Raw genomic sequence first — 27,428 nt, forward strand, 5'->3', positions numbered from 1 at the left:
TGTTTATTTGTCTGCCCTTTTCTGATGTATCAGGTTCTTTTTTATGTGAATGTTTCTCATCTGATCTGGCCCTGACATTATCCTCTTCCATGCTCAGGCCCCCATGAAGCGCTATGTCAGCCCCGCTGTCGTGTTTTAAGTGTAGACAAGCCCTCAAGCAGATCATCTAGAAAAACATCCAGTCTGGAGTAAGAACTGAGTAAAACCTCAGGAGCCAGCTGTGTGTTAATGCACAGACACTGTCACCTCCTCCTCTTGCAATTTAAAGCTTTGGCTGTTAGCAGGGCAGGGTGGGGGGTGGGTGTTACCAGACTTTATCTGCTGAAAAGCATGGAGGTGCTCGGGCTCCTCACTAGCAGAAATATGAAAATTTTTCAACATGGCCAAGACATCTTCTCCCCTAGCTTCATGCTAGAAGTCGGCTGAACTGTTATGCCTCAAATTTTCAAAATTTAATTCCAGCGGAAGTAGACACCTAGCATGGGAAATTTCAGGTTCATGTCTGGCAAACTTATATGCAACTGAAAATGAAGTCTTGTAATTGAAGGTGTCAGACAGACTTAACTATGCCATTAAAAATATGGAGGAACATTGCCACATAGATCAGGAGGCAATGCGTTCAAACTACAGCATAGCAGATTTAGATTTAGATTTAGATTTAATCTCAGATAAACTGCTCAAATGTAAGAAGAGGAGGACAATGTAACAGACGTCCAGGGGGTTAGAGTAGCTGATCCTTGCAGCCCCCTTCTAATCCTGTCACTCTTTGATTCCATGATATAAAATCCTAGTGTAGACCATTACTGAAACACAAGTTATGGAGCTCAATACTGGAGTAACTGGGTGAAATTTCATGGCTTGTGTAATACAGAAGGCCAATCCATTTATGAATCCCATTCAGCTAAGCTCTTTGCTCCAATAATGTTTGTGGCAAGGAGTGGCATATCCACAGGCCAAATATAGACTATGTAAACAGTTTTCTTTTATCAATTTTATATCTTCAGAATTTCAATGTAATTGATCGTTCTCTTGTTCGTGTGTTATCTGACAGAATAAATATTCTGACGGGTTGATCACAGAAACCCCCTTGGGAACTGCCAACTGATGTGCAATATTCATAACTTCGATTACAAAAATGATACATGCATACAAATAGGATTAATAGATTCAGTAGATCATAACCTCTACAGACATATGTTACATGGCATGTGTAGCATAAAACATAACCCAGTTATGTCACATATATACACATTCATAAGCATATTTCCATAAAACCTTAACTACTTTCTATAACAATAGATTCATAGGGTTCAAAATCAGAAGGGACCATCAGATCATCCAGTCTGTATTACACAAGGCATTAAATTTCACCCAGTTACTCCACTATTGAGCTCCATAACTTGTATTTGGGTAAGACCTGGCCTACATTAGTATTTTATATCATGGAATCAAAGAGTGACAGGGTTAGAAGGGGTCTGCAAGGATCAGCTAGGCTAACCCCCTGCCAAGATGCAGGCTTTTTGTGTCTAAACCATCAAAGACAGATGACTATCCAGCCTCCTGTTAAAAATGTCAAGTGAAGGACTTTCCACAACCTCCCTGGGTGTCTGTTCCATTCTCCTCCTGTTCGTACAGTTGGGAAGTTTATCCGAGATTAAATCTAAATCTGCTGTGCTGTAGTTTGTACCCCTTGTCTCTTGATCTATGTGGCAATGTTCCTCCATATGTTTAATGGCAGCCTTTCAAGTATCTCAAGACTGCTGTCATGTTCCCCCTTAATCCTCCCTTTTCCAAACTAAACATACTCTTTTCCTTCAGCCTTTGCTCGTATGGCTTGCATTCCATCCTGTGGGTCGTCTTTGTCACTCTCATTTGGATCCTTTTCAGTTTCTCTACATCCTTCCTTTATATTGGAGACCCAAACTGGACACAATACTCCAGATGAGGTCTAACCAGTGCCAAGAAAAGTGCTACTATCTCCTTCCGTGATGTGCATGCTATGCCTCTGCTAATGCAAATGAAAATTGTATTGGCTCTTTTTTCCTATAGCAAAAAAAAAATCACACTCCTGAGAGATATAGCAGGAGGTCTACCGAAGAATTCTTCATCGACCTAGGTACCACCTCTCAGAGAGGTAGATTATGTACGCTGACAGGAGTACCCCCACCGAAGTACCCATGGTGCTGTTGGCGGTGGAAATGGGGTCACTGTTGAGGATAGCATCCAACTCCTTATAAAAATGGCAGGTCTGTGGCACAGCATTGGAGATACCGTTTGCCTCCCTGGCCTTCTGGTACATGTGCCACAGCTCCTTCACCTTTGCTGTGCACTGCAGTGTGTCCTGATCACAGCTCTTTTCCCACACACTGCACGAAATCTGCCCTTTGCTATTGACATTCCTATGGCTGGAGCGCAGCTGGGACTGCACGGCCTCCTCTCCCCAAATACTGAGCGGATCCAGCAGCTCCGCAGTGTCCCAAGCATAGAGCTGCCATGGCCACCTGGGAAGGTGTGATGTGAGCACTCCACACTGAGCAAACAGGAAGAGGAATTTCAAAATCCCAGAGCCTTTAAAGGGGGAGGGGCAGAAAGTGTTTACCCTGGTGCAGGGGAGAGGAGTTGAAACTGTTCACCAGAGCACTCAGGATGGGCAATGTGGGACACCTTCCAGAGGCCAATTACAGTGATAAAAGCAATCACAAGTTTCTACACTGGCACTTTGCCAACAAAACTTTTGTGTAAAGCTATTGGCAAGGTGATTATATAATGTCACTGAAACTGAGGAGTTCCATCGTTGAATGTGGCTTTGCCATGTATACACCGCCACTGTTTCTTTGGTAAAAGCTGCTTATTTGCAGAAAAAACATGGCAGTATAGAAAAAGCCTATGGAACAATGATGGATAACCGGTATCCGCACTTAGTAAGGTTTCCCACATTATGATTTGTAGGAATTATTGAGCAGGGAGCCCCATAAAATATGGAATTGGCATTACTAGGGCCAGTTCTTCATAATTAATGTATTTGAATAATGAAAATGTCAGTTTTCAGTGTGCAAAGAGCGACCAATCTGCTTCGCCCATGAGAACAGCCTCCAATAGTGCATGTAGTGTCTCATATTCACATTTCAGAGTGGTTGCTGCGTTAGTCTGTATCAGCAAAAAGAACGAGAAGTACTTGTGGCACTTTAGAGACTAACAAATTTATTTGGGCATAAGTCTTCATGGCCTAAAACCCACTTCATCAGATGCATGCAGTTGAAAATGCAGTAGGAAGATATATATACACAGAGAACATGAAAAATGGGTATTGCCATACCAACTCTAATTAGAGTAATCAATTAAGGTGGCTATTATCAGCAGGAGAAATAAAAGAACTTTTGTAGTGATAATCAGGATGGTCCATTTCCAACAGTTCACAAAAAGGTGTGAGTAACAGGAGTGGAAAAATTAGCATGGAGAAATAGTTTTTACTTTGTGTAATGACCCATCCACTCCCAGTCTTTATTCAAGCCTAATTTAATGATATCCAGTTTGTAAATTAACTTCAATTCTGCACTTTCTCGTTGGAGTTGGTTTTTGAAGGTTTTTTTGTTGAATTATTACGATTGATTTTTAGGGATTGAGTGACCAGGGATGTTGAAGTGTTCTCCGACTGGTTTTTGAATGTTATAATTCTTGACATCCGATTTGTGTCCATTAATTATTTTGCATAGAGACTGTCCAGTTTGGCCAATGTACATGGCAGAGGGGCATTGCTGGGACACGATGGCATATATCACATTGGTAGATGTGCAGGTGAACAAGCCTCTGATGGTATGGCTGATGTGATTAGGTCCTATGATGGTGTCGCTTGAATAGATATGTGGACAGAGTTGGCAATGGGCTTTGTTGCAAGGATAGATGGCTGGGTTAGTTTTTTTGTTATGTCGTTGCTGGTGAGTATTTCCTTCAGGTTCAGGGGCTGTTTGTAAGTGAGGACTGGCCTGTCTCCCACGATCTGTGAGAGGGAGGGATCGTCCTTCAGGATAGGTTGTAAATCCTTGAGGATGCGCTGGAGAGGTTTTAGTTGGGGGCTGAAGGTGAGGGTCACTAGCTCATATTCACATTCTCTCTCTATCCAGGTATTTGTACTGCGACCATCACCCTAGACACTGGGCACATACAGGAAGTCAGGGGAACATACGGTACGTGCAGGCCTGAGAGTTGGACACCTTCTACCCTATTGCATGTCAGATTCCAACACAACCGATTTCACCAACCTTTCCACCTTCATCCTGCTGGGCATTCCTGGCCTGGAGGCAGCCCACGTCTGGATCTCCATCCCCTTCTGCACCATGTACATCATAGCGATCTTGGGGAACTTTTCCATCCTGTTCACTGTGAAGCTGGAGCTGAGCCTCCATGAGCCCATGTACTATTTCCTCTGCATGCTGGCCATCACCGACCTGGTCGTGTATACATCCACCCTGCCCAAAATGCTGGCAATTTTCTGGTTTAATTCCAGGAAGATCGATTTCAGTGCCTGCCTCACCCAGATGTACTTCATTCACTGCTTCTTAGCGATGGAGTCCGGGATCCTCGTAGCCATGGCTTTGGATCGCTATGTGGCCATCTGCCATCCCCTGAGACATTCCACCATCCTGACAAACCCCCTGGTGGCCAAGATTGGACTGGCTGTGGTGCTACGCGGTTGCATAGTTGTATTGCCCTATCCCTTACTGGCAAGGCAGTGGCCTTATTGCAGAACCAATGTAATCCCGCAGCCGTACTGCCTACACATAGCTGTGGTGAACCTGGCCTGTGCTGACATCCGTGTCAGTAGTTACTACGGCCTCTTTGTGCAATTCTGTGTGATGGGTCTGGATGTGATTTTTATCGGGGTGTCCTACACCCAGATCCTCAGGGCCATCTTCATCCTCCCCACAAAAGACGCACGGCTCAAGACTTGGGGGAACTGCGGCTCCCACCTTTTTGTCATTTTCGCCTTTTACATCCCAGGTGTCATCATCCCCCTCATGAACAGATTTGCCCAAAATGTGCCCCTGTATTTCCACGTTCTCATTGCCAATGTGTACCTCTTGATGCCCCCCATGCTAAATCCCCTCATCTATGGTGTGAGGACCAAACAGATCCGGGACAGGCTGCTTAGGCTCTTTACTCATAAAGGGGCCTAAAGTTTTCTCCTGGTGATCTGGCTCTCAGACCAAGCTCTGTGCAGAGCTGGCTGGTGACATTCTGCTGGGCCCCCCTTCCCGCAATCACTGACTGGACTGTCAGAGACACATTAAACACTTTCCTGGCCTTGCTGTGCTGTGTCAGTGTGATAAACAGAGTAATCTTTTTTGTTTACAATGCTTTCTCCCATAGGTTGCCACCTTTCTAATTGCTGTTAACTGGATATCTGAGGGCCCACGCCCTGCCCTGCCTATTCCACAAGGCCCTGCCCCCTGCCCCACCTCTTTCCACAAGGCTGCTTCCGCTGTCCCACCTGTTCCCCCAAGGCCCTGCTCCATTCTCCACCTCTTACCCCAAACCCCAAGCCCTGTTATTCACTCCCCTCCTCTCCAATGCCATCCACGTACTAGATCATCTCCACCTTTCTCCCCCCGAGCCTTGGCTCCTTCTGCTCCAGGGCTGGGATGGGCTCTGCTGCAGCCTGGCAAGGAACCAGCAGTGAGGACACAGCGCTGGGGCTGGCAGGCCAGTCCAGAGCAGAGAGGAAAGCAAGGAAACTGTGGGACAGCTGAGCCCTCTGTCCCACCAAGCTGGGGTATCCCTCTCTGGTGTGATGCTGAGTCAAGCCACAAACCTCTGGCAGGTACTGCGCTTACACAGACATCCACAGGCAGGGACACACCCAGCTGAGTTACATGAATAATCTCCAAACCACTCATAACCAACACTAGAGAATCTCAAGCCATTTCCCGCCAGGTCACCAGCCTTGCACCATGTTGTCAGATGCTACCGGTGTGGTGCTTCTGCTTTCTCCTGTTGATATCACTCGGCTGCATGTGTGTGTTCCCTCTGTGTGCTGCCCCAGCTCTGCGCAGATAGCTGACACAGCAGACCCGATGAGAACCCCCAATGACCACAGAGTCTAGTAAGGTACAAAGGCACCTCGGCCAGGTTTATTGCGACCCTGACACAATTTCAGTTCCCCGTAGATTACTTAGTCTACTGGGCATACTGCTAGAAAGTGCCGCTCGGAAATGGACTCAGCTCAGTCAGTGGCGGGACTTTCCACTGCCCCCTGGGCTGGACCAAGACACCACCCCAGGGATACATTTTTATACACAGGTACAAACAAGTTACACATCACTCCTGACATATTGAGGTGCAACCCCTCTATGCAGCAAGGTACAACCCCTCTACGTAGTAAGGTGCCGCCTCTCACCTTGTACATGTTGGTTCGATCAAAACAACTCTATCCATCCTTTTACCCTTTTGCCCCTGTCATTGGGATGGGTCAGCCTGTTCCATGTTATCTGTGGAATGTTCCGGTATAGTGTGTCTTGGTACCATGTTTATACTTTAACTATGCAAGATGAATATATATTTATGCAACATCAGCCCTTTTCTTGCCAGCTTCTGTGAGCAGGGCCTGCTTCTTGCATACTGGGCCTTCATTAGGGCCTTCACTTACTACACACCACAGTACTGTGCGGTTCTGTCCTGGTCTGAAGCCTGGCTAGTGAAAGATAGTGACCCAGTTCCGCCCCTCCCTCGATGTGGAGAGGACACACACTAACTTCTGTAACCTGAGCTGAGATTTCCTAAGCGCTTGAACCAAAACATGTGTTTTAGGTAAAATCTAAAACAAATTGATGAACTTCAGAAGATAGGTTTGAAATGATTATAAGTAGAAGGAGTAGAGATTAGTTTATGTAAGAAACAAAAATAAAATACAGAATAAAAAATAGAATCTATTTGCACAAAGTGTTTAACTCCCTGTTAAATCAGATAGAGGAGAGATTTTATTTGGGTCTCTGATATCTCTCTCCCGTCTAGAAGTCTAAATAATATGATGGGTGAACTAGAGTGCCTTGTATTAAATGAGGATATTGATATAATAGGCATATCAGAAACTTGGTGGAATGAGGATAATCAATGGGAAACAGTAATACCAGGGTACACAATATATCAGAAGGACAGAACAGGTCGTGCAGATGGGGGAGTGGCATTATATGTGAAAGAAAGAGCAGAATCAAAAGAAGTAAATATCTGAAATGAACCAAACTGTGCCATAGAATCTCTATGGATAGTCATTCTGTGATGGAGTCACATGTCCGATGCTCTGGAACTGCTCTGTATGAAGCCAGCCAGGACTCCGGTGTAGCGTGACTCCTCTCAGGGCAGGCTATCCAGGGCAAAAACCTCCTAGGCTATGGCATTCCTGGTCTGATGTTGGAGCATTCAGCATCCCTGTTCACACCGTACGCTTCCCCTTGGCGGGTCCACCTGGACGCAACCCCTGAGGAAGCCAGAGGTCCCTGCACCCCAACTTCCCAGTCAGCTGTGACTCTCAGCCAGCGCTGTACAACGGAAGGGTTTATTAGTTGACAGTAACACAGCTTATAACAGAGCTCGTCACTTATGTGCAGGGACCTGGAGCCTCCTCACCTGACCTTGATTGTCCCAGGAAAAGTCACACATCCTTATTCCCACCACCTAGGTATTGGTGCAATACACGGGATTCACGGAAAACAATAAGACTCGCGTATGTTCACATACAGGATAATGAGAAAAACTCCACATTGTCAAAAATTCCATGCTCAGATAATAAAAATATGGCAGACAGTATATATTATCGACCATGTGACTGGGATGGGGATAGTGACTGGGAGATTAGAGAGGTTATAAAAATAAAAATAAATGCAATATTAATAGGGGATTTGAACTACCCCTATAGTAACTGGGTACGTTACCTCGGGATGGGATGCAGAGATGAAGTTTCTTGAAACCTTTAATAACTGCTTCATGGAACAGCTAGTACTGGAACCCAGAAAGGGAGAGGCAATTTTTTATTTAGATGTAAGTGGAGCACAGGATCTGGTCCAAGAAGTGAATACAGCGGGACCTAAAGCAATAGTAACCTTAATTGAATTAAATTTAACATCTCTGTGGCGGGGAAAACTCTACAGCAGCCCAATAGAGTAGCATTTAATTTCAGAAAGGGGAACTACACAAAAACTAGGAGATTAGTGAAAGAGAAATTAAGAGGCCCAGTGCCAAATGTGAAATCCCTGCAAGCGGCATGGAGATATTTTAAAGACACCATAACAGAGGCTCAACTTAAATGTATACCGCACAAAGAAAGAGAACTAAAAAAGAGCCCCTGTAGCAAAAGAACGATGTAAAAGAAGCAGAGAGAAGCAGAAAGGCATCCTTTAAAAATGGAAGATAATCCTAGTGAGGAAAATAGAAAGGAGCATAAACTCTGGCAAGTGACGTGCAAACATAAAGTTAGGAAGGCCACAAAACAATTTGAAGAGCAGTTAGCTAAAGACTCTGTTGGGAGATGTGAGGGTTAAGTAAAGACATGGGGGGCTGCTGATGTGCTGACATATTAGGGGATAAAGGCAGAAGCAGGCAGTATTTCTTTGTTTGATAGATAAGTTGCCATATTTTTCCCTTCCTTGTTGCTTGTAAGAACTGATCAGCCCTGCAGCTGCATGAGAAATGTAGATGTCTAATGAATACCCTTTGTGTAAAAGAAGTGTTATCTCCCCTCCCTTCATTTCCCAGCTACACAAGTGAGCCCTGGTGCATAGCCCCTTCCTCCCTCCCTGAGAATCGCTGATTAGGGAAATTTGTAGCACCAGATTATTGCAAAGAAATGTATTTTCAAGGGAAAAATGCCTGTATAACATACATGCAAGGGCATGTGACCAGCTCATGTGACACTGGACTCCATCTTGTGTCAGTACTTTTCCACTAACTATGATGGTATCTCTGTTTGGGACAATGAAATTCCCTCCACATGGCAGAAGTTATACAAGGGGGAGGCGTTATCACTACTTGGTCTCACTCCCACCACAACCCAACACTTTAAAACACAGCTAGAAAAAAATATATTTTCACTGGAGATGTGGTCAGAGTGGAAAGGAGAAATGCAGGAATCTCTCCAAAAGTCCACAATGAGAACAGTTGTGTCCTGCATACAACAAGGGAGGTGATATTGCTGAACACTTCACTATCTTTGAGGGGCTGTATATGATTCATATGATTCCTGATAACCAGCAGATACTCATTTTAGTTGAAAACTTAACTGGTAAAGCTCTGGATATAGTCAAAATGTGACAATTGAGAATCTTTAAGATTATTCTAAATTCATAGAAATGGTTTTCAAACAATTTCAGATTACCCCGGAAACATATAGAGTGAAATTTACAAATCCTAAGAGGGGTGCTGATACAAGTAATGTGGAATATGTAAATAAAATGAAAGGTTTGATGGGAAAGGGGCCAAGGGGCAAAGCCATTACAAGCTTTGAAGGAATGTTTGATGTTTTTGCTGAGGAACATTTCTTAAATATATGTTAAGAAGTTAATAAGGGTGAAAACTGTGGATGGGATGGTTTCTTTAGCTGATGATTTTGAGCAGACACCAAAGATAACCTTAGACCAGGGATGGCCAACCTGAACCTGAGAAGGAGCCAGAATTTACCAATGTACATTGCCAAAGAGCCACATTAATATGTCAGCAGGCCCCCATCAGCTCCCCCACCCTGCTCCCAGTGCCTCCAACCCACCGGCAGTCCCGCCAATCAGCACCATCCCATCCCTCCCCATATGTCCCAATCAGCTGTTTCGTGGCATGCACTTGGCTCTGGAGGGGAGGGGGAGGAGCGAGGGCATGGTAGGCTGAAGCGAGGGCTCAGGAAGGGGTGGAGTGGGGGTAGGGCCTGTGGCAGACCCAGGGGTTGAGCAGTGAGCACCCCCCGGCACACTGGAAAGTTGGATCCTTTCGCTCCAGCCCCGGAGTTGGTGCCTATAAAAGGAGCCGCATATTAACTTCTGAAGAGCTACATATGGCTCTGGGGCTACACGTTGGCCACCCCTGCCTTAGACTGAGATTCCTACTGAAGGGGACACGGAGGGGAAAGGAAAAACAGTAACTAAATAGATGCCAAACTTCATGGAGGAATTGAACGACCAAGTGGATGTCGACCAAGCCAGATTGTTCAAGTAAAAGGCATGGTATAGTAAAAATACACAGAAACACCTACCTGTGATAAAAGATTTGGTGATGGTGATAAATCTGATGATGTAAAGTTTGTTGCTAATGGTAAATCTTATGACAAAGAATTTGGTACTGATGGTAAATCCTATGAAAAGATGTAACACACATGATTTTTGGGAAAAGCTTTTAGTCAATATAGTGGGGATAGAACTTCTGAGCTAACATCTCTAAAATGGTTCAAAGGTTCTCTTATCAGGGAAACCAATATACATCTGGTCTGCTTTGTGAAAGAGGAAACTGAGTCACACCACCTCATGGCATTGAGGAATATCTGTGTTGAGATATCACCAGTTGAAAAAGCACAATGGTAAACAATAATGCACAGACATTAATAGAGTTTTTCTAGGGACCCAGAGAAGGCACACTTGCTGACTTTTGAGACTGATCTACAAAGTGTTGAAAGGTACAGAGAACCATGCAAGAGCACCTGTAGGTAACACCACAATGTTTGCAATACTTGGGAGTTGTATGGTCAAAACCTTATTAAGGCCTTGGGGACACTGCCACTGCATTAGTCAATGACAAACACTCCTGCAATAAATTAAGGGGTGAGTTTGACATTATGTTTCCCAAAGCAAAACCCTCCCATTCCCAAATTTATCATGGTGATATGATTATGATGTGTTTTATATAAAGTTTGTCATGTAGGGTATCAATATAAAAGTTATGATTTCCTTTGCTAGGTCTTTTGAAGATCCTTCAGTGAAAGGGTCTGTGTGCTATGATAATAGTTTCTGATCAGAAATACTGATCTCTGATCCCTGAGTGAAAATCCCTTGTGCCTAATGAAAGTGTTCATGTTTCCCCTCAGTCACCTTTCTCCACATCTGTCTGTCTACTACACTGGTCTACAATTTTTGAGAAGTCGTCTGCTTCAGAGATAAAATGTGCTATTTATTATGTATTTTGATGTGCTGAATTCAAATATGGCAATTAAAACAACTGATTGGCTACTGTTTCTAAGATATTTAAGTTTTTACATTTTATGTCTATGTATATTGTGTAGATAGTAGAGTTTTAATCATAAATTGTAAACCTAGGTCTTTTCATGTGTTAATGGTTGCTTTACATGATAATATTTCACCTGTCCTGTATATGTAACACTTTCAAAATCAGCAAAAGGGCTATATAAATAAAATTGATTATGAAACAAAAGGCAAAAAACTATTATGTACATAGTTTAGTCCTATTCAGTGTCTACTCGGCGCTTCTTGGCTTGTCTCTTGTATTCATTAAATGGAGCATCTCTTGTCACTGTCCAGCAATAGTCTGCAAGCATTGATGGGCTCCATTTGCAGTGATAGCATTTCTCCATTGTTGCAATGTCCTGATGAAATCCCTTGCCGTGCTCATCGCTCACAGCTCTGCAGTTCGGTGGAAAAAAATCTAGATGAGAGTGCAAAAAATTTATCTTTAGTGACATGTTGCAACCAAGGCTTTTTTATGCCTTGAGGAGGTTTTCCACCAACAACCTGTAGTTGTCTGCCTTCTTGTTTCCGAGAAAATTTATTGCCACTAACTGGAGGCTTTCCATGCTGTCTTTTCCTTGCCACGCAGTGCATTGTCAAATGCATCATCTCGAAGAAGTTCACGAATCTGAGACCTTCCTTTATCTTAGCTTCACTTAACCTTGGAAATTTTCCACGGAGGTACTTGAAAGCTGCTTGTGTTTTGTCAATGGTCTTGACAAAGTTCTTCATCAGACCTAGCTTGATGTGTAAGGGTGGTAACAAAATCTTCCTTGATTCAACAAGTGGTAGATGCTGAACACTTTTCCTCCCAGGCTGCAATGACTGTTGGAGTGGCCAATCTTTCTTGATGTAGTGGGAATCCCTTGCACGACTATCCCATTCACAGAGAAAACAGCAGTACTTTGTGTATCCAGTCTGCAGACCAAGCAAGAGAACAACAACCTTCAAATTGCCTCAAAGCTGCCATTGATGTTGGTCATAGTTTATGCACCTCAAAAGTTGTTTCATGTTGTCATAGGTTTCCTTCATATGGACTGCATGACCAACTGGAATTGATGGCAAAACATTGCCAGTACGCAGTAAAACAGCTTTAAGACTCGTCTTCGATGAATCAATGAACAGTCTCCACTCAATTGGATCGTGAACAATGTTGGGGCTGCCATCACACCATCAATGTTGTTGCAGGCTACAAGATCACCTTCCATGAAGAAGAATGGGACAAGATACTTTTGACCGTTACGGAACATAGAAACCCTAACATCACCTGCCGGGAGATTCCACTGCTGTAGTCTGGAGCCCAACAGCTCTGCCTTACTCTTGGGTAGTTCCAAATCCCTGACAAGGTCATTCAGTTCACCTTGTGTTATGAGGTGTGGTTCAGAGGAGGAGGATGGGAGAAAATGTGGGTCCTGTGACATTGATGATTCAGCACCAGAAGTTTCATCCTCATCCTCTTCCTTTTCCTCGTCTGACTCAAGTGAGAATGATTCTGGTGCATCAGGAACCGGCAGTCCTTCTCTGTGGGGTACTGGGCGTATAGCTGATGGAATGTTTGGATAATGCACAGTCCACTTTTTCTTCTTTGACACACCTTTCCCAACTGGAGGCACCATGCAGAAGTAACAATTGCTGGTATGATCTGTTGGCTCTCTCCAAATCATTGGCACTGCAAAAGGCATAGATTTCCTTTTCCTGTTCAACCACTGGCGAAGATTTGTTGCACAAGTGTTGCAGCATATGTGTGGGGCCCACCTCTTGTCCTGATCTCCAGTTTTGCAGCCAAAATAAAGGTGATAGGCTTTCTTAACCATAGTGGTTATACTGCGCTTTTGTGATGCAAAAGTCACTTCACCACAAACATAGCAGAAGTTATCTGCACCGTTCACACAAGTATGAGGCATCTCTGCTCACTTTGGCTACACAGAAATGTGTCCCTTTGCAAAATCAAACACTGACAAACAAGAGAGCATGATATAAGAGAGTATGATTTCTAGAGCTGATATAGGGCAATTTGTTCAGCAGAGTGATGTAAGCTTCATTATGATTGCATCATCCATGACTTCTAGGAGTAACATGATGCAATTCATATCATGTATGACGCAATACCAGCTTCAGATTGCATCATTCATTGTTTTGCCTAAAAAGCAAGTACTGTCCAAACCCAGTCATCGATTTATTCATAGATCCAGTCAAAGATGTATTTTAGTCATTTCTGGTTTAAATTGAGATCCCTTTCCTTTATAACTCACTTATCCTCCGCCATTCCCAAGTCAAGGGTCATATATACTGACCCAATAGCATATCTTGAAAATTAGAGCCAATCAACAATTTTAAGCATCATTTTCGTTCTCAGTATCCCAGAATTAGTAAAGTTTGACTACATTTATTTCAGAAGATGTAGAGCAGTGCTATCTACCTATCCATCCTGGCCATTTACACAGAATCAGACCCTTTGAGACCTAGGCACTATCCCTAGCTTTCTTAGTATTCAACTGTAATTTTTAAATATACACAAATACACAGAGCAGCCAATTCCTCTCTGACTCAGTGGAGACCCCAAGAGTTCTCATCTCCCTTTGGGAAGGTCCCTTAATAACTCTTTACTGTTAAAGCTGTATAACAAACACAGAAGCGCAGAGATGAAAAGAGAGACATTGGCTAGAGTGTGTTTGGTCTCCAGCCTGTCTGCATCCAGATGCTGCTTCTCCCCCAGAGGCCGAGTGAACCCCCCTGGGATTACACAGAGCTATATTATAAACAGTGCACAACCATGTGCAATCTCCACAGCTCCAAGTTTTCAACTGTTTCACTGTTTTCACTCATCTTGTTCTTTTCAGTCCCTACTTCCCTTATTATTATTACAGTGAGGGTGCCAGGGCGGGCACACTGATTGATTCACAGATTCATAGATTCATACATTCTAGGACTGGAAGGGACCTCGAGAGGTCATCGAGTCCAGTCCCCTGCCCGCATGGCAGGACCAAATACCATCTAGACCATCCCTGATAGACATTTATCTAACCTACTCTTAAATCTCTCCAGAGATGGAGATTCCACAACCTCCCTAGGCAATTTATTCCAGTGTTTAACCACCCTGACAATTAGGAACTTTTTCCTAATGTCCAACCTAGACCTCCCTTGCTGCAGTTTAAACCCATTGCTTCTGGTTCTATCCTTAGAGGCTAAGGTGAACAAGTTTTCTCCCTCCTCCTTATGACACCCGTTTAGATACCTGAAAACTGCTATCATGTCTCCTCTCAGTCTTCTCTTTTCCAAACTAAACAAACCCAATTCTTTCAGCCTTCCTTCATAGGTCATGTTCTCAAGAACTTTAATCATTCTTGTTGCTCTTCTCTGGACCCTTTCCAATTTCTCCACATCTTTCTTGAAATGTGGTGCCCAGAACTGGACACAATACCCCAGTTGAGGCCTAACCAGCGATTTGTTCTTTACAAATCCATGCTGGCTATTCCCTATCACCTTACCACCTTCCAAGTGTTTGCAGATGATTTCCTTAATTACTTGCTCCATTATCTTCCCTGTCACAGAAGTTAAACTAACTGGTCTGTAGTTTCCTGGGTTGTTTTAATTTCCCTTTTTATAGATGGGCACTATATTTGCCCTTTTCCAGTCTTCTGGAATCTCTCCCGTCTCCCATGATTTTCCAAAGATAATAGCTAGAGGCTCAGATACCTCTTCTATTAGCTCCTTGAGTATTCTAGTATGCATTTCATCAGGCCCTGGTGACTTGCAGGCATCTAACTTTTCTAAGGGATTTTTAACTTGTTCTTTTTTTATTTAATCTTCTAAACCTACCCCCTTCCCATTAGCATTCACTATGTTAGACATTCCTTCAGACTTCTCGGTGAAGATCGAAACAAAGAAGTCATTAAGCATCTCTGCCATTTCCAACTTTCCTGTTACTGTTTCTCCCTCCACACTGAGCAGTGGGCCTACCCTGTCCTTGGTCTTCCTCTTGCTTCTAATGTATTGATAAAAGTCTTCTTGTTTCCCTTTATTCCTGTAGCTAGTTTGTGCTCATTTTGTGCCTTTGCCTTTCTAATCTTGCCCCTGCATTCCTGGGTTGTTTGCCTATATTCATCCTTTGTAATCTGTCATAGTTTCCATTTTTTATATGACTCAATTTTATTTTTTAGATCATGCAGGATCTTGTGGTTAAGCCAAGGTGGTCTTTTGCCACATTTTCTATCTTTCCTACCCAGTAGAATAGTTTGCTTTTGGGCCCTTAATAGTGTCCCTTTTAAAAACTGCCAACTGTCCTCAGTTGTTTTTCCCCTCAGTCTTGATTCCCATGGGACGTTTTCTATTGGGCAGAGGGATAGCTCAGTGGTTTGAGCATTGGCGTGCTAAACCATTGGTTATGAGTTCAATCCTTGAAGGGGGGCATTTGGGGCAAAAATTTGTCTGGGGTTGGTCTTGCTTTGAGCAGGGGGTTGGACTAGATGATCTCCTGAGGTCCTTTGCAAGCCTGAAATTCTACAAATCTGTAATCAGCTTACTGAAATCCATTTTCTCAGTTTTGCTGTACTCCCTTCTACCCTTCCTTAGAATTGGGAACTCTACAATTTCATGATCACTTTCACCCAAGCTGCCTTCTACTTTCAAATTCTCAACAAGTTCCTCCCTATTTGTTAAAATCAAATCTAGAACAGCTTCCCCCCAGTAGCTTTTTCAAACTTCTGAAATCAAAAGTTGTGTGTAATACAGTCCAAGAACTTATTGGATAGTCTGTGCCCCACTGTGTTATTTTCCCAACATATATCCCCCATCACGACCAAATCTTGGGCTTTGGATGATTTTGTTATTTTTTTTTTTTTAAAAAAGCCTCATCCACCTCTTCCACCTGGTTAGGTGGCCTGTAGTAGACTCCTAGCATGACATGACCCTTGTTTTTTACCCCTTTTAGCCTAACCCAGAGACTCTCAACACTTCTGTCTCCTATGTCCACCTCCACCTAAGTCTAAGTGTGTACATTTTTAATATATAAGGCAACACCTCCTCCCTTTTTCCCCGTCTATCCTTCCTGAGCAAGCTGTACCCATCCACACCAACATTCCAATCATGTGTATTATCCCACCAAGTTTCAGTGATGTCAACAATGTCATAGTTGAATTTATTTATTAGCACTTCCAGTTCTTCCTGCTTATTATCCATACTTCTCGTATTTGTATATAGGCATCTAAGATACTGATTTGATCTTGCCTCCCGAGGCAGACTCCAGCTGGAGGAGGAGCCAGGAGTGGCAGGAGGTGGCCCCTGGACACCCCAGAGGGCTCTGTCCAAATCCCAAAGTTTGCTCCAGGGTGGTGAGGACAAAGTAATGCACATTGGAAATCATCATTCCAAATATGCATATAAAATGATGGGGTCTAAATGAGTTTTTACCACTCAGGAAAGCGATCTTGGAGTCATTGTGGATAGTTCTTAGAAAACATCAAATCAATTGGCAGCAACCGTCAAAAAAGGGAACCAAACATTGGGAATCATTAAGAAGGGGATAGATAATAAAAAGGAAAATATCATAACATCATGACTGGTGTGGAGAAAGTGTATACAAGAGTGTTATTTGCGCCTTCTCATGAAATGAATAGGCAGCAGGTTTAAAACGAATAAAAGGGAGCATTTCTACACACAATGCACAGTCAACCTGGAGAACTCCTTTCCAGAGGATGTTGGGAAGGTCACAACTATAATAGCCTTTCCCCCACCAACTCCTGGTGGATCCAGATCCAACCCCTTCAATCTAAAAACAAGGAAAAATCATTCAGGTTATTAAAAAAGGCTTTTAATTACAGAAGAGAAAGGTAAAGGAAAACCCTCTGGGAGAGAGTAGCATACCAGCTACTCTCACAGACAACAGATTCCAAACACAGAGGATGCTCCCCTGGGCAAAAACTTACATGAAAAATACCCAAATACCCAATTTGATTATTCCTCTAATTGCACAAGACAGGTTACAAAGAAATAAACATAAACCTATTTATTCCCTTCACTAATACTCACTACTTGATAAGGGTCTGAATTCTGGAGCTTTCCCACTCCGGGTTAAAAACCCCGTTTTCAAGGCCTGGGTCTGTTTGCTTTAACGATCCTGTGCCCAGAAAGAGAGAAACTGGAAACAGAGTGCACCCAAGGGGGAGCTCTGGCAAAAGTGTGCTGAACCAATTGGAGTGTCTGGGGGAGCTGAACCACGTTAGGGTGAAGAGAACAGCTTGTGGGCCTCTTCACACAGGTTTGGGATCACCCAGCCTCACTCCACTTCCACTCACAGTACACTAGTGTCCATGGAGCAGCTCAGGTTTGCTGTCACAGCCCCGCTCAAGCTCCCGTGGCTCGACGCCCCCCAGAAGGCTGTGTTTCGGCCCCACACACTGGACCCACGTGCTGTTGAGTCAGAGCAGCGTTCAGGCCCTGCCTCTGGCTCTGGGTTTCTAGGCCCACTCTCAGGGTTCAGCTTCCATTCTAGCACCTCCCTCTGGGAGCGGGGAGCCGCACACCAAGCGCCAAGGCACCGAGGCTAGTTCCTTTGCTCTGTACCTCGGCAGGCTTTTCTCCTACGGTGCAGAGTAGATTGCAGTCTTTTTCAGGACATGTAATTATGTCTTATATAAAAATATAAATTTAGACTTCAGAGAGCTCCAGTTCTGTAGATATATTGCTGTGACACTCTGTACCCCCAAAGCAAAACCCTGCTCCCCACATTCACCACTGTTATCTAGTTGCAACAAATCTTGTACAAAATATGTCATGTGAGGTATCTATGGAAAAGCTGTGGTTTGCTGAATGTGATTATCTTATTTGTGTGTCTGTATCAGTTTTGCCTCTGAAGTAACAAATATTGACAATCTACCTGTATTTCAAATGTATTTCCTCCTGTGGTAACTCCCACAAAGTAGTTAACATCCTGCCTAACGAGTACATTGTGAATGGATATTCAACTTGATGGCTCATCATGAACATAATGGGCCATGGTAGAAGCTTATCCCCATCTGTAGCCAAAATATGGGTAATGGCCCCTGCTATGACTCATTGAAGCATGTGAGGTCATGTGACCAGCTCATGTGACACTGGGCTCCATCCTGTGCCTGAACTTTTCCACTAATTGTGCTGGTGGCTTTTGCTTGGAAAAATGAATTTCCCTCTACATGGCAGCAGCTGTAATGGGGAAAGCGACATTGTCACTTGTCCTCACTCCCCCCATAACTCAACAGACGGAACCACCTTAGGAATAAGGACTGAACTGGGGCTGTGGTCCCAGGCTGAAGGGGTTTCTAGCCTGTGTATGAAAGGAACTGTTTGTCCCATCAGGATGAGACACTCCTTGATTGAAATCCTGTCTAGCGTATAGAATTTAGATTGTGATTTTGTTTATTTCTTAAATAACCAACTTTGATCTGTTCTCTATAACTTATAACAACTTAAAATCATTTTTCTGTACTTAGTACATCTGCTTTCTATTTATTTACCTAAAACCGTGTGTTATTTGAAGCATAAAGGGAAATCTGCTCAGGAACAGGGGCTGGTGCATTGTCCTCTCCACACTGAGGGAAGGGGGCAGGGCAAGAAACTTTCACTGGTCAGTTTTCTGACAAGGACAAGACAGTACAGCTCTGGGGTCCTAGGCTGGGAAGCTGGGGGAACTGGCTCGAGCCTCTCTATTGTTGGTTCATGAGTGGCTAGTGAAAGCTTTCATGTAACTGCAGGTGGGTGTGTCCCTGCATGTGTGTGAGTGTGTAAGTGCAAGACCTCACAGTGTGAGAGGGGGCCCAGTTTGGTATGTGAGAGGGGTCACAGGAACCCCTCTTTCAGGTTGCACCCTGGAGAAGTCCATCACGTCCAGCAATGAAGAGGCCCTATGACAGTATGACTCCATTTCCCACTTATCATAGTCTCAGTTACCGATGAAGAGACCGTTGTTATGGCAGGCATGTCAGGACTCCTGGTTTCTTTCTGTCATTCTCTGTGTGTCTTTGGCCAAGTCATGTCTCCCTGTAGCTCAGTTTACCTATGGATAATATGGGGATGTGTTCATAGTGACTTTCCTTTGTTAAGTCTTTTGAAGATCCTTCACTGAAAGGTTCTACCTGGTATGATAATACTTACTGATGATAATTACATTTCTCTGATCCCTTAGCGAAAATCCCATGTGCCTCCGGAAAGTGTTCGTGTCTCCCCTCAGTCATCTTTCTCCAGATCAGTCTGTCTACTAACTACCCATCCATCCTGGCCATTTACACAGCATCAGTTCCTCTGAGACCTAGGCACTATCCCTAGCTTTCTTAGTAATCAACTATAATTTTTAAATATACACAAATACACAGAGCAGCCAATTCCTCTCTGACTCAGTGGAGACCACAAGAGTTCTCATCTCCCTTTGGGAAGGTCCCTTCATTACTGTTTGCTACTAAAGCTGGATAAAAAACACATTAGTGCAGACAAAGAAACAGAGACATGAGCTCGAGTGTGTCAGGTCTCCAGCCTGTCTGCATCCAGATGCCGCTTCTCCCCTAGAGGCTGAGCGAACCCCACTGGGATTACATAGAGCTATATTATAAACAGTGCACATCCTTGTGTGAGCTCTCGGCGTGGGATGCTGCTGCAGATGCTGGGATGAGAGAGGTGTGGGACACGGCTACCTGAGGGATATTCCCAGTGAAGAGGCTTCCATCTCAGAAATCACAGGTACCCATCTCTTTCTATTTGACAAACCAAGTGCAACGTATACATGATGGGATAGAGAATAGATCTGATTTAATTTCCGCTCTGCATAGCCACTAAATATCCCAGGGCTGAATTTGCTCTAGTATCTTCGGCAAAACTGTCCCTCTTTGTTGTGCACCTCTGTGATGGGCTCCAGCACGAAGGTGGCTGCATTTCAGTGGCACAATGGATCCTTCAGGATGAAAGTTGTTAGAAGACGTCCAGGACAAGGCCAGATTCAGACGCTGTAAGCCGTAGTTTGCTCATAAGAACATAAGAACGGCCATACCGCGTCAGACCAAAGGTCCACCTGTCTACCGACAGTGGCCAATGCCAGGTGCCCCAGAGGGAGTGGACCTAACAGGCAATGATCAAGTGATCTCTCTCCTGCCATCCATCTCCATCCTCTGACAGACAGAGGCTAGGGACACCATTCCTTACCCTTCCTGGCTAATAGCCATTAATGGACTTAACCAACGTGAATTTATCCAGTTCTCTTTTAAACGCTGTTATAGTCCTAGCCTTCACAACCTCCTCAGATAAGGAGTTCCACAAATTGACTGTGCGCTGCATGAAGAAGAACTTCCTTGTATTTGTTTTAAATCTGCTGCCTATTAATTTCATTTGGTGACCCCTAGTTCTTGTATTATGGGAATAAGTAAATAACTTTTCCTTATCCACTTTCTCCACATCACTCATGATTTTATATAGCTCTCTCATATCCCCCCTTAGTCTCCTCTTTTCCAAGCTGAAGAGTCCTAGACTCTTTAATCTCTCCTCATATGGGACCTGTTGCAAACCCGTAATCATTTTAGTTGCCCTTTTCTGAACCTTTTCTAGTGCCAGTATATCTTTTTTGAGATGAGGAGACCACATCTGTACTCAGTATTCAAGATGGGGGAGTACCATCGATTTATATAAGGGCAATAATATATTCTCAGTCTTATTCTCTATCCCCTTTTTAATGATCCCTAACATCCTGTTTGCTTTTTTGACCACCTCTTCACACTGCATGGACATCTTCAGAGAACAATCCATGATGATTCCAAAATCTTTTTCCTGACTTGTTGTAGCTAAATTAGGCCCCATCATATTGTATGTATAGTTGGGGTTATTTTTTCCAATGATTCATTACTTTACATTTATCCACATTAAATTTCTTTTGCCATTTTGTTGCCCAATCACTTAGTTTTGTGAGATCTTTTTGAAGCTCATCACAGTATGCTTTGGTCTTAACTATCTTGAGCAGTTGAGTATCATCTGCAAACTTTGCCACCTCATTGTTTACCCCTTTCTCCAGATCATTTATGAATAAGTTGAATAGGAGTGGTTCGAGGACTGACCCTTGGGGAACACCACTATTTACCCCTCTCCATTCTGTTACCATTAATTCCTACCCTTTGTTCCCTGTCTTTTAACCAGTTAACAATCCATGAAAGGACCTTCCCTTTTACCCCATGACAGCTTAATTTACGTAAGAGCCTTTGGTGAAGGACCTTGTCAAAGGCTTTCTGGAAATCTAAGTACACTATGCCCACTGGATCCCCCTTGTCCACATGTTTGTTGACCCCTTCAAAGAACTCTAATAGATAGTAAGAAACGATTTCTCTTTACAGAAACCATGTTGACGTTTCCTCATCAGTTTGTGTTTTTCTATGTGTCTGACAATTTTATTCTTAACGATTGTTTCGACTAATTTGCCCGGTACTGCCGTTAGATTAATGGTCTGTAATTGCTGGGATCACCTCTAAAGCCCTTTTTAAATATCGGTGTTATATTAGCTAACTTCCAGTCATTGGGTAAAGAAGCTGATTTAAAGGACAGGTTACAAACCTTACTTAATAGTTCCACAACTTCACATTTGAGTTCTTTCAGAACTCTTGGTTGAATGCCATCTGGTCCCGGTGACTTGTTAATGTTAACTTTATCAATTAATTCCAAAACCTCCTCTCGTGACACTTCAATCTGTGACAGTTCCTCAGATTTGTCACCTACAAAAGCCGGCTCAGGTTTGGGAATCTCCCTATCATCCTCAGCCGTGAAGACTGAAGCAAAGAATCCATTTAGTTTCTCCGCAATTACTTTATCATCTTTAAGTGCTCCTTTTGTATCTCGATCATCAAGGGACCCCACTGCTTGTTTAGCAGGCTTCCTGCTTCTGATGTACTTAAAAAACATTTTGTTATTACTTTTGGAGTTTTTGGTTAGCCATTCTTCAAACTCCTCTTTGGCTTTCCTTATTACATTCCTGCACTTAATTTGGCAGTGTTTCTATTTGCCTCACTAGGATTTGACTTCCACTTTTTAAAGGAAGTCGTTTTATCTCTCACTGCTTCTTTTACACGGTTATTAAGCCACAGTGGCTCTTTTTTAGTTCTTTTACTGTGTTTCTTAATTTGGGGTATACATTGAAGTTGGGCCTCTATTATGGTGTCTTTAAAAAGTGCCCAGGCAGCATGCAGGGATTTCACTTTAGTCACTGTACTTTTTAACTTCTGTTTAACTAACCCCCCCATTTTTGCATAGTTCCCCCTTTTGCAATTAAATGTCAGAGTGTTGCGCTATTGAGATGTTCTTCCCACCACAGGGATGTTGAATGCTATTGTATTATGGTCACTATTTCCAAGCGGTCCTGTTGTAGTTACCTCTTGGACCAGCTCCTGCGCTCCACTCAGGACTAAATCTGGAGTTGCCTCTCCCCTCTTGGGTTCCCGTACCAGCTGCTCCATGAAGCAGTCATTTCAAGTGTTGAGAAATTTTATCTCTATCTATTAGTATCACTGTCCTTGTCAGGTGGTCGATAATAGATCTCTAATATTATATTCTTATAAGAGCATGAAATTTCTATCCATAGAGATTCTATGGAACATGCGGATTTGCTTAAGATTTTTACTTCATTTGATTCTACATTTTCTTTCACATATAGTGCCACTCCCCCCGCATGACCTGTTCTGTCCTTCCGATATATTTTGTACCCCGGAATGATTGTGTCCCATTGATTGTCCTCAGTCCACCAGGTTTCTGTGATGCCTATTATATCAATATCCTCCTTTATAACAAGTAACTCTAGTTCACCCATCTTATTATTTAGACTTCTATCATTTGTGTACAAGCACTTGAAAAACTTGTCACTGTTTATTTGTCTGCCCTTTTCTGATGTATCAGATTCTTTTTTATGTGAATGTTTCTCATCTGATCTGGCCCTGACATTATCCTCTTCCATGCTCAGGCCCTATTGCAGCCCCGCTGTCGTGTTTTAAGTGTAGATAAGCCCTCAAGCAGATCATCCAGAAAAAAACATCCAGTCTGGAGTAAGAACTGAGTAATACCTCAGGAGCCAGCTGTGTGTTAATGCACAGACACTGTCACCTCCTCCTCTTGCAATTTAAAGCTTTGGCTGTTAGCAGGGCAGGGTGGGGGGCGGCTGTTACCAGACTTTATCTGCTGAAAAGCATGGAGGTGCTCGGGCTCCTCACTAGCAGAAATATGAAAAATTTTCAACTTGGCCAAGACATCTTCTCCCCTAGCTTCATGCTAGAAGTCGGCTGAACTGTTATGCCTCAAATTTTCAAAATTTAATTCCAGCGGAAGTAGACATCCAGCGTGGGAAATTTCAGGTTCATGTCTGGCAAACTTATACGCAACTGAAAATGAAGTCTTGTAATTGAAGGTGTCAGACAGACTTAACTATGCCATTAAAAATATGGAGGAACATTGCCACATAGATCAGGAGACCATGCGTTCAAACTACAGCATAGCAGATTTAGATTTAGATTTAGATTTAATCTCAGATAAACTGCTCAAATGTAAGAAGAGGAGGACAATGTAACAGACGTCCAGGGGGTTAGGGTAGCTGATCCTTGCAGCCCCCTTCTAACCCTGTCACTCTTTGATTCCATGATATAAAATCCTAGTGTAGACAATTACTGAAACACAAGTTATGGAGCTCAATACTGGAGTAACTGGGTGAAATTTCCTGGCTTGTGTAATAAAGAAGGCCAATCCATTTGTGAATCCCATTCAGCTAAGCTCTTTGCTCCAATAATGTTTGTGGCAAGGAGTGGCATATCCACAGGCCAAATAGGGACTATGTAAACAGTTTTCTTTTATCAATTTTATATCTTCAGAATTTCAATGTAATTGAACATTCTCCTGTTCATGTGTTATGAGGCAGAATAAATATTCTGACGGGTTGATCACAGAAACCCTCTTGGGAACTGCCAACTGATGTGCAATTTTCATAACTTTGATTACAAAAATGATACATGCATACAAATAGGATTAATAGATTCAGTAGATCATAACCTCTACAGACATATGTTACATGGCATGTGTAGCATAAAACATAACCCAGTTATGTCACATTTATACACATTCATAAGCATATTTCCATAAAACCTTAACTACTTTCTATAGCAATAGATTTATAGGGTTCAAAATCAGAAGGGACCATCAGATCATCCAGTCTGTATTACACAAGGCATTAAATTTCACCCAGTTACCCCACTATTGAGCTCCATAGCTTGTATTTGGGTAAGACCTGGCCTACATTAGTATTTTATATCATGGAATCAAAGAGTGACAGGGTTAGAAGGGGTCTGCAAGGATCAGCTAGCCTAACCCCCTGCCACGATGCAGGATTTTTGTGTCTAAACCATCAAAGACAGATGACTATCCAGCCTCCTGTTGAAAACGTCAAGTGAAGGACTTTCCACAACCTGCCTGGGCGTCTGTTCCATTGTCCTCCTGTTTGTACAGTTGGAAAGTTTATCAGACATTAAATCTAAATCTGCTGTGCTGTAGTTTGAACCTCTTACCTCTTGATCTATGTGGCAATGTTCCTGCATATTTTTAATGGCAGCCTTTCAAGTATCTCAAGACTGCTGTCATGTCCCCCCTTAATCCTCCCTTTTCCAAACTAAACATACTCTTTTCCTTCAGCCTTTGCTCGTGTGGCTTGCATTCCATCCTGTGGGTCGTCTTTGTCACTCTCATTTGGATCCTTTTCAGTTTCTCTACATCCTTCCTTTATATTGGAGACCCAAACTGGACAAAATACTCCAGATGAGGTCTAACCAGAGCCAAGAAAAGTGCTGCTATCCCCTCCCGTGACGTGCATGCTATGCCTCTGTTAATGCAAATGAAAATTGTATTTGCTCTTTTTTCCTATAGCAAAAAAAAAAAAAAAAAAAATCACACTCCTGAGAGATATAGCAGGAGGTCTACCGAAGAATTCTTCATCGACCTAGGTACCACCTCTCAGAGGTAGATTACGTACGCTGACAGGAGTACCCCCACCGAAGTACCCATGGTGCTGTTGGCGGTGGAAATGGGGTCACTGTTGAGGATAGCATCCAACTCCTTATAAAAATGGCAGGTCTGTGGCACAGCACCGGAGATACTGTTTGCCTCCCTGGCCTTCTGGTACATGTGCCACAGCTCCTTCACCTTTGCTGTGCACTGCAGTGTGTCCTGATCACAGCTCTTTTCCCACACACTGCACAAAATCTGCCCTTTGCTATTGACATTCCTATGGGACTGCACGGCCTCCTCTCCCCAAATACTGAGCGGATCCAGGAGCTCCGCAGTGTCCCAAGCATAGAGCTGCCATGGCCACCCGGAAAGGTGTGATGTGAGCACTCCACACCGAGCAAACAGGAAGAGGAATTTCAAAATCCCAGAGCCCTTAAATGGGGAGGGGCAGAAAGTGTTTACCTTGATGTAAGGGAGAGGAGTTGAAACTGTTCACCAGAGCACTCAGGATGGGCAATAGAGGGTCCTGTGACACCTTTAAGACTAACAGAAGTATTGGGAGCATAAGCTTTCGTGGGTAAGAACCTCACTTCTTCAGATGCAAGTAGTGCATCTGAAGAATCTTGCATCTGAAGAAGTGAGGTTCTTACCCACGAAAGCTTTTGCTCCCAATACTTCTGTTAGAGCGACCAATCTGCTCCCCCCGTGAGAACAGCCTCCAGTAGTGCATGTAGTTTTCATATTCACAATGTCTCTCCATCCAGGTATTTGTACTGCGACCATCACCCTAGACCCTGGGCACATAGAGGAAGTCAGGGGAACATACGGTGCCTGCAAGAGACACCATTCTGCCTCAAAGTTGGACACCTTCTCCCCTATTCCATGTCAGAGTCCAACACAACCGAGTTCACCAACCCCTCCACCTTCATCCTGCTGGGCGTTCCTGGCCTGGAGGTGGCCCATGTCTGGATCTCCATCCCCTTCTGCACCATGTACATCATAGCCATCTTGGGGAACTTTTCTATCCTGTTCACTGTGAAGATGGAGCTGAGCCTCCATGAGCCCATGTACTATTTCCTCTGCATGCTGGCTGTCAATGACTTGGTTGTGTATACATCCACCCTGCCCAAAATGCTGGCAGTCTTCTGGTTCCATTCCAGGGAGATCAATTTCAGTACCTGCCTCACCCAGATGTTCTTCATTCACTGCAACTTAGTGATGGAGTCTGGGATCCTCGTAGCCATGGCTTTGGATCGGTACGTGGCCATCTGCCATCCCCTGAGACATTCCACCATCCTGACAAACCCCGTGGTGGCCAAGATTGTTCTGGCTGTGGTGCTGCGTGGTTGCATAGTTGTATTGCCCATTCCCTTCCTGGCAAGGCAGTGGCCTTATTGCAGAACCAACATCATCCCCCAGCCGTACTGCGCACACATAGCTGTGGTGAACCTGGCCTGCACCGACACCCGTGTTAGTAGTTACTATGGCCTCTTTGTGCAATTCTGTGTGATGGGTCTGGATGGGATTTTTATCGGGGTGTCCTACACCCAGATCCTCAGGGCCATCTTCATCCTCCCCACAAAAGACGGCTCAAGACTTTGGGGACCTGTGGCTCCCACCTTTTTCTCATTTCAGCCTTTTACATCCCAAGTGTCATCATCTCCCTCATGAACAGATTTGCCCAAAATGTGCCCCTGAATTTCCATGTTCTCATTGCTACGGTGTCTGTCTTGATGCCCCCCATGCTAAACCCCATCATCTACAGGGTGAGGACCAAACAGATCCGGGACAGGCTGCTCAGGCTCTTTACTCATAAAGAGACCTAAAGTTTTCTCCTGGTGATCTGGCTCTCAGACCGAGGTCCGTGCAGAGCTGGCTGGTGATGTGGTGCTGGGCCCCCTTCCATGAATCACTGACTGGCCAGTCAAAGTGACATTAAACCCTTTCCTGGCCTTGCTGTGCTGTGTCAACGTGACAATCTGAGGAATCTTTTTGTGTACAACTCAATGTCTCATAGGATTGCCACGTTTCTAAACACTGTAAACTGGACCTCTGAGGCCCCACACCCTGCCCTGCATATTCCACAAGGCCCTGACCCCTGACCCACCTCTTTCCACAAGGCCGCTTCCGATGTCCCATTTCTCCCCCAAGGCCCCACTCCCTTCTCCACCTCTTACCCCAAAGCCCAACCCCTGTTACGTCCTCTCCAACCCCATCCACTTCTGGATCATCTCCACCTTC

General features: G+C 43.8%; 1 protein-coding gene and 1 pseudogene across 1 annotated transcript; both read left to right on the forward strand.

The window, feature by feature from the left end:
* Nucleotides 1-4,202: 4,202 nt before the first annotated feature.
* LOC128833573 (olfactory receptor 51E1-like) lies at nucleotides 4,203-5,174 on the forward strand. The gene has a single exon (XM_054021533.1). It carries the CDS (start codon nucleotides 4,227-4,229, stop codon nucleotides 5,172-5,174), a length of 948 nt encoding a protein of 315 aa, XP_053877508.1. The 5' UTR covers nucleotides 4,203-4,226.
* A 20,895-nt stretch (nucleotides 5,175-26,069) lies between these two features.
* Nucleotides 26,070-27,013, forward strand: LOC128847605 (olfactory receptor 52B2-like; annotated as a pseudogene).
* The last annotated feature ends 415 nt before the right edge of the window (nucleotides 27,014-27,428 follow it).

This window comes from Malaclemys terrapin, chromosome 1 (genome assembly GCF_027887155.1).
Source record: "Malaclemys terrapin pileata isolate rMalTer1 chromosome 1, rMalTer1.hap1, whole genome shotgun sequence".
Taxonomy (NCBI): domain Eukaryota; kingdom Metazoa; phylum Chordata; order Testudines; family Emydidae; genus Malaclemys; species Malaclemys terrapin.